Source organism: Euphorbia lathyris, chromosome 3, assembly GCF_963576675.1.
Source record: "Euphorbia lathyris chromosome 3, ddEupLath1.1, whole genome shotgun sequence".
NCBI classification, from domain to species: domain Eukaryota; kingdom Viridiplantae; phylum Streptophyta; class Magnoliopsida; order Malpighiales; family Euphorbiaceae; genus Euphorbia; species Euphorbia lathyris.
Window position 1 is genome coordinate 21,470,587 of NC_088912.1, and position 7,976 is coordinate 21,478,562.

The 7,976-nt window shown below is 36.0% G+C and overlaps 1 protein-coding gene across 4 annotated transcripts; it reads right to left on the reverse strand.

The window, feature by feature from the left end:
* Positions 1–680: 680 nt before the first annotated feature.
* Positions 681–4,723, reverse strand: LOC136222391 (protein NUCLEAR FUSION DEFECTIVE 4-like). Of its 4 annotated transcripts, none has more exons than XM_066010112.1 (4): positions 4,594–4,723; positions 3,795–4,024; positions 1,736–3,721; positions 681–1,453 (listed from the first exon to the last, which is right to left on the reverse strand). In XM_066010112.1, the coding sequence occupies exons 3-4, from the start codon at positions 2,799–2,801 to the stop codon at positions 1,026–1,028; spliced, it is 1,494 nt and encodes a 497-aa protein (XP_065866184.1). In that variant the 5' UTR covers positions 2,802–3,721; positions 3,795–4,024; positions 4,594–4,723; the 3' UTR covers positions 681–1,025. The 4 variants fall into 4 exon arrangements, with proteins under 4 accessions (XP_065866184.1, XP_065866183.1, XP_065866181.1 ...); XM_066010111.1 differs by having other exon boundaries at positions 681–1,657; XM_066010109.1 differs by having other exon boundaries at positions 681–3,721.
* Positions 4,724–7,976: the final 3,253 nt, after the last annotated feature.

A 7,976-nucleotide genomic window follows, 5' to 3' on the forward strand; every position in this document is an offset into this window, starting at 1 on the left:
GATAACATTTTTACAGTTTTAATGGGCTTTGAAAATTTACCGTCAACCGCACAGTTAATTTCGATTTTTTTTAACGTTTTGAAATTTTTTTTATTAATATGTTTGAGCCCCGGATCATTTGGGGTCCTGGTTCCGCCACTGAAGATATATATTTTTAACTATTAAATAAATGAACATTTTGACAAAATTATTTATTGGGTTATTGCGAAATAAATAAATATATTATTTTCAAAGAAAACTATATATATATATATATATATATATATATATATATATAGTTGGGGTTAGCTTTATTCATTGCTTTCTGCTGATCAAGTTGGGGTTAGCTTTCCCAGGCTAATCTCGGGTTAATTTTTTCTGGTTTTTATTTTTTTTCTTTCCTTTGCCTACCAAAAAAAATATATAAAAAAATATGAAAAGGATAATTCTATTATTAGATTATATTTTAGCATAAATGATTTATTCTGGTTTAATGGATGAACAATTTAAATTGCATTCAATATTTAATCAAATCCAACCTAATAAATAAATTAGATAATATAGAATATGTTGGGTTGGATTGGTGGATTAGATATATTTTGTACAACCCTAATAAAAACCATAAAAATAAAAGATTAACATAAAATTAACACGAAAAAAATTATTGCAAGAATTCTTACCAGCATCAAAATGATGCCGGTATGAGAGAAACTTTACATTAATACAAAAGAGAGTATCACAATGATCAGGAATTTTCACATGCACCTATGAATTTGTTCATTCACCGTTAGATATAGGCTTATTAAATCTAAAAGAAAACACAATATAAGATAATACAAAAAGAAAAGATCAAAAGATTCAAAAGGAAAAGAAGCCAATCAATTCCCTCACTTGATACAAAAAATTATTCAGGGATATAATAAAAAACATACAACTTTTTTTGTGCGTAGTCATAGAACCTATTATTCTGAAATCTCTCACATAGTGTCACATTTACTACAATTTACTTTGACAACTTAATTTCCAAATTTTGAATTATGATCTTATCATCTCTCTCTAAACTTCTTGTATATATCACCACTGTAAAATTTCCTAGTCCTCATTACCAAAATCAATGAAATAAGACCACCAAACAAAGCCACAGAAGACAATATAATGAAAGCTTTTCTAAAACAAGGAACTCCTAAGCAGATCAATTCCTCCACTGATGATCTAACCAATCCTCTTGCATGAAGTTGTTTCAATGCCACGTCATCATATAACATCCCGGTTACCCTCACATTTAGGATATATGACCCTAAAGGGCACACCAATTGCCCACAATTGGACAATGTGGAAAAGTACTTGAGGCCAAAAAGTTCAGAAACTATGGCAAATAGCAAAGAAAAATGTGCACCAAGTGTGAACCCAGTAATCGCGGAGGCTATATAAACTGAATTAGGGAAAGGGAAGGCAATCATCAAGTATCCAATGGCTGAAAGAAACAGGCAAAAAGTCATCACTAAAGGCCTAGGTGTTCTGTATTTGGTTATTAAGGTTTCAGACACAAATCCGGCAAATACCTTTCCAAAAAAATTCCAAATACTGAGTAATGAAACAAATATTTTGATCGTTTTGGTTGGATATCCTAATGATTCACCAATCTGTCCTAAATTATCAGCTGCTGTTAAACTTGCACCTAACCCACATAATGAGGCACCACATATCAGCAGCATGTCAATGCTTAGAAATGCTTGTAAAATGGTGTAATTCTCACCTCTTTCTGGTTTGTCAAATATGGTGATAAAGCAAGATTTTTCAGCTTTTTCTTCCTCTTTTTGATCCTCGTGTTTTGTTGGAGTTGGTTCTTGTTCCTCTGTGATAGCTTCAGCTTCAGTTATGGTTGGCTCTTGAGTAGCTAATTCAGAAGAAGAAGCAAGAGTTGGTTCTTGTTCCTCTGTGCTAGCTTCAGCTTCAGTTATGGTTGGCTGTTGTGTAGCTAATTCAGAAGAAGGCTTAATTGCTTTGATATCCTTGCGATTACATATAATCCATTCTTCTCTGGTGACAATTAAAAGAAGTATAAAAAGTATAGCACATATCGCAATTGTGCTTGCTGCATAAGCTCCATGAGAGAAATCAAACTCTTTCTGGAGTATGGTTATGACAATAAGGAATAGTGCTAGCGCAATTGACACATAAAGGAAATGGTACAACACTTTAAGCTCATTGGGGTGTCTTTCTGCCTTCATCACTCTAATTGCGTAAGCAAAAACCACAATAAGAGTAGCAGGAAGCCAAGCAATGAGAAGAATGAGAGATTTAGAGTCATTACCGTAAATAGCCAAGTACATTTGGGTCAAAATAGCAGCACTTAACCCCACAAAACCCTTCAACAAACCCAGGATAGCACCTCTGTTTTCTGGGAAATTAACCACACAAGGTAGAATACATCCTGTACAGGCAAAGTTCTGGGAGTTTGCACCAATCCAAATATAAAGGCACATTTGCCAAACCTCAGGTTTGTGCATTCTTCCAGCCACAACTAGCCAAATAATAAAATACCCACAAAAATTCATAACAGAACCCGTTAGAAGCACAAACCATGTAGGAGTTACTTCTGCTACTAGGCCAGAAAGAATACCAACAAAAGATCCAAAATCCTTGAAAAAGCTTAGAAGATTGAGGGTTTGCTGGTCATAACCAAGTGTGGCTTTTATATTTTTGGAGTAGGTTCCAAAAAGAAGGGGTGTTCCAGCTCCAACCATGATTAAGTAAGAAGCAAGTAGTGAGAACCATCTCCCTTTGATCACATGGACTACAAATCCCCAGATTTTACCCATTTTCTCTCCTTCAAACACAATTATGAAAGACGAAAAAATGGGTATTCTTACAAATTATGCCAAGAAAGCAAAATCCTTTCTTTGTATGCAAATTCAAAGTATCAAATAATCAAGACGGAACTAAGCAATTCTACAAGAATTTCGGGTTGATGATGGGCAGAGAAATCATGAAGAAATGAAGCTTTCACAACATACCCAATGTCAAAATGATGATAATACATCAACTGATCATCCAACGTGCCTTAAATAATGGCTGGAAATTTTTCAGTAAGCCATGGGTGGGATATTAGGAGAGATGGATATTCTATTATTGTTATTATTATTGGTAAATTATTGAACAATTACAGTCCTTTCTAAGAATAATATCAACTTGAAAGTGAAATTATAATGGGAAATTATACAATTGCTTTCTCTTCCCATCTTATATTGATCCTATTATTGATAACTACTTACCATTTATCATTTATGGATAAAGTTAAAAAAATGAACAAATCATTGACATAAATGGAAACACATAATTAAAATAACAATAAAGTAAACAAAGGCTGGACTGGATGCTCAAACAAGAAACTTGCAGATAATTTCATAAGTTGCCATGAAAACAAGGGGAAAAAAAGTACAACGTGAACTGGATCATTCCTACCATCTTAACATTTTTCAATTCTATTTTTCCATGAGCACAACAAAATAGCTGATATAAAAGTGGAGCTGCAGTATATAGCCAAGATCATGCAACATATATTTAATCTGTAGTTTGTATGATACGAGCAAAGTATTGAAGATGTAATAGAACTTACGTGACCCGTGTTAATTGATGTTGTACGTGATGAATAATTGAATAGAAACCTATATGTTTCAAGGGCTCCTTTAAACTCAGCATAGCAAGGAAACCACTCCATTTTAACAGACAACTTTCCAGCCTGATTAAACATCAATCAACAACGAAACATGACAATAGAACTGTGCACAATCAAAATTAGTATGAGAGTTCACCTGATTCTGAGGTGAAAGAATGGTGCACCAGAAGTCACAAAGAGACATGCTTAATTATTTCTTTGGATGAATACATAGGATGAGAACACAGCAAACAGCATAACTATAAAACTGATTAGGATCACTCAAATTAAAAAGTCGATTGGGCTATTGATTCTTCGACATGACCATGTTTAGAAACAAGTCTTAACAGCCATCTGTTTATCAATAATTCTTCCAGAAACTTCTCCCTGCAAGAACATATAAAAAGAATGTCTAGTGAGAAAAAAATACACAAGTTTGGGAGTATACAAATTCTTCATTCCATTCAAGTTAAGAAATTTAACGGAATAATATGAATAACGTGTCACATTTCGTTATCAATACCTAAATTGGTACTCTTTTTCAAATCTTAAGCCTATAATAGTGTTATTTTGTATAGGGAGCCTAATTTATACTTGACAAAAACCTTCCGCCTATTTTGGTACCTTATCCCGAAAATAAAACTTTTTCAGTAGACAGTTCAACCAAATTATAACAGCTGATCTTAGATTATACACATAAAATGAAACTCTGAACAAAATTAAAACAGAAATTAAAGTCAGATTAACTAATTAACCTACAATCAGTCACCCAAGAAAGCAAAACTAAACTCATGCTCGACCTAGTAATCTTTGATATCAGAATCAAGTCCTAAGTTATGATTTCCAATTGTAGGATAAACATAAACAATTACTGAAATCTAAAAGAGAGGAAATGATAATTAAAATTTCCAATTAAAAAAAAGAAAGACCTTGTTCAGACTCAAAATTAAGATTACCGTCCATGCTCGCCGTCGCTTTCTCTAAACGGTAGAGGTATTCTCTTTCCCTCTCTTTTTAGGGAATCGTTTTTCCTCTAGTGCCACAAAATTTGAGATTGAAGCGCGAAAACAGATCGCGGTTTTTCAACTGAAGGGGATAGAAGGTTGTCGGTTCACTCGACTAGACCGGTTTATAACTTGTGCTGAACCGGATCGGTCATGTTAGACCGGATTTAAAGAAGAAACAGATTTGATCTATTTAGCAAATAAATATTTAGATAAACTACAGATTTAATCCTATAGTTATGAGAGTCGATTTAGTCTTTACGTATAAAACGATGTCATTTTAAGCGTAAAATTTACCAACCGATGTAATTTTGAGCAGCATTAACCAGTGGCAAAACCATGATTTAGAATTAAAAGGGAGGGGCAAAATTACACACGACACGAAATAACACGTAAATTTTTGGATTCGATAGACTAATGTATGGTTTTTATTTTTAAAAAGAATTGTTAATGGTTTCGGTTTTTGGTTTCTAAAGTCTAATAAATTGGTTAACGGACAGAAATTTAATTAATATTTGATGAGAAAGATTGGGTGAAACATGGGATAAAGGTCAAATTTGACCTTAATATGTAATAGAGATGCGGGGTAGTGGTACGCCTTCGAGATCGGACGTTGTCTCTGTGTGGAGAGCGGTCCTTAGGAACACTCTGATGCTCAAGTTAGTTTCCGAGTAAATAGAGAGATAAAGTAATAAATTAGAGAGAGAAAGTGGATAGACCTCACTTAGTGGCTGGTGAGCCCCCTTTTATAGAAGGGATGCAGTCCCTTGGTGGGCCTTATGCTTGTAGTTGGATTGATTTGGGTTAGGCTAGGCCCATATCCTTATCAAGTAGTCCCTCCGAAACGAACTCTTTTGCGAACCATTGCATGTGAGTGTGCGTCGTCGGCTAATTTTTTGGTGAGGCTCGATGCTCCTAGCTGTTCGATAGTTAGGGCGTTCTATTTGCTGAAGTAGTCCGTTTATTGGGGGTAGTCCGATTGATGGTATAGTCAATTGATGGTGTGGTCGGTCTAGCTGTACATCATAGGCTTGTAAAAATTGTTGCCCTTACATGCATGTTATAAGCTGTCAGGGGTATATATGATACGGCCTCGTAGTTATGATGTGTGCTCATAGTGACGGCTTTTTGAGTGCTAAGTGTTTGTTTTCCATTGGTGGCTGACTTGTGCACTTCGCGAAAATCCTTTCTGAGGAGAGAGAGTGTTGCGGCTTAGTCTTAGTTGTTGTTGGTGCTTCGTTGATGTTAAGTAATTTAAAGTCGTTTTTGTTGAGTCTGTTCCTGTTCCCAAACATTGTTATGCGAAGACAAGGTCGGTCCTCTTATACCTTCCTTATCGTTGCGAGACAGTGTAACGCCTTGTGCTTTTATGGGTGGGATTATGTCTAGGGATTCCTCGCGGGAGCACCTAATGAAATTGGCTTCCGTAGCTCCCGATGATTTTGCATTAAAGGACTCTAGGCGCGTCCGCCAAAAAAACGGAAAACATAGACCGGGAAAGGGAAAGATGCGGAGACCTCGAGAGCGAAGAAGGTTCCTTCTCGGAGTGCTCTCGTAGTCCGTCTGCCTTCTTCCGTCATGAGGCATGTAGGGGGTGCTAGGGTACCATCGAGGTTGTAGTCACGGTTTCAGGACATCTTGTGAGTGATGAAAAATATTTAGGTATGTTGTATGAGCGAACACGTAAGATGGTGTGGCCGCGCGGTCCAAGTGTGCCTGGATCGAATGAGTTGCGCTTCGAGCGGGCGAAGAGACCTGATAGTTTGAGTCTGGAGGGAGCTCATTCGATAATCGTGAAAGAAGATCTCACGTCGTTGTCAGTGGCGTATCGGATAGGAGTGCCCTACGAGATCAGCGAAGTGTCGATAGACGTGTGCACGAATGATGCCACCGCTCCGGATGAAATGGTTGTGTATAAGAAGCAGTTTGATGTTGGGATGCAGTTGCCTCTGCTTCCGTTTTTTGTCCAGGTAATGAAAGAGTTCAGTCTGTGCCTTGACCAAGTTCATTCGAATGGTTGGCAGATGATGGTGGCGTTCTACGCGCTTTTCCAGACGAAAGGCTTCAGGGCGACAGAAATATTGTTCTGCAAGTTCTTCAAGCCGATGAAGAGCCTAAGATCGCAGCACGTGAGCTTCTCGCATGCTAAATTTAATGCCCTGGGGGGTTTGTCTGATAAGTTGTCAAAGTAGATGCATCATTTCTTTTTTATCAAACAGACACGGGGCGCGTTTCCATTCTGGGTGCCTTGGAATGTGGACCCCCTCAATTCTTCGTAATGGTTGGTGGAAAGGGAGCTACTCGAGACAGAGACGAGATTAGTGACTTTTCATAAGAGTCTGCCTGATGATGAGGAGAACAAGAAAGACGTTGACTTATTGATCGGGTTTTATCTGTTCGTCGAGTATGCGATCTAGAACCAATGGCGGTTGGCGCATCTGGCTGGCTGGTCAGAGGAGATGTTCTGAGTGTGGAAGAAAGGTCATAGCGTTACGGAAGGAGAGCTGGCTGAGTTGGATCTATCCAGGCGAAGGTATCCTTTCATGGTAAGTGAGGGTTCGGGCTGAATTTTTGGACTATACTTGTGCTTTGTGATATTTGTTGATTTAATCCGTTTTTTGAACCAAACTTAGGAATTAGTCATATACAGCTAGGGGTATTCATCGATCGATTCAGTTTGAAAAATATATCTAACTGAACTAAAAACCAAGTGAAACAAAAATAAAATCGAATCTAACCTAATAACAATAAATAACCGAATCGAACCGAATAGTTCCGTCAGTTCAATTTGGTTATTCAGTTTTGTCCACATTAACAAATTTCAATAACAATGATTTTTTTTTACTTGTTAATAATTTAATATAATACTAGAGGTGAGCTAATTAACAATGATGTTGTGTTGTTGGGTACTTGTACTTACATATACAACAAACTTTTGTACTTTTCCCTTGAATATATTATACATGCTAATGGGTGTTTGTTTCATAGGTTTAGCATTTCACTTTGAACCGCAGGAAATATAGCGTTTGGTTAGGTTTATATAACATCAGCATTTAACATTTTTTTATAAAAACAGCAGCGTTTTGTAGTTTTTCACGAAAAACTTTTTTTTTTAGCTTTTCATCAATAACTGTTTATAGTTATTTGCTATTAATAAAACTATTCCTTTTATTTCCACAAAATATATTTATTCCTTAACATTTCTATTTCTATAATATCATTACCGAAAGAATAAAGTTTTATTGCTTTAAAAAAATTAATTTTTTTATTTATATCACTTTTATTAATTTGTATGATACATTTTTTATTTTATAATTTTTTTATTGATTAATTTA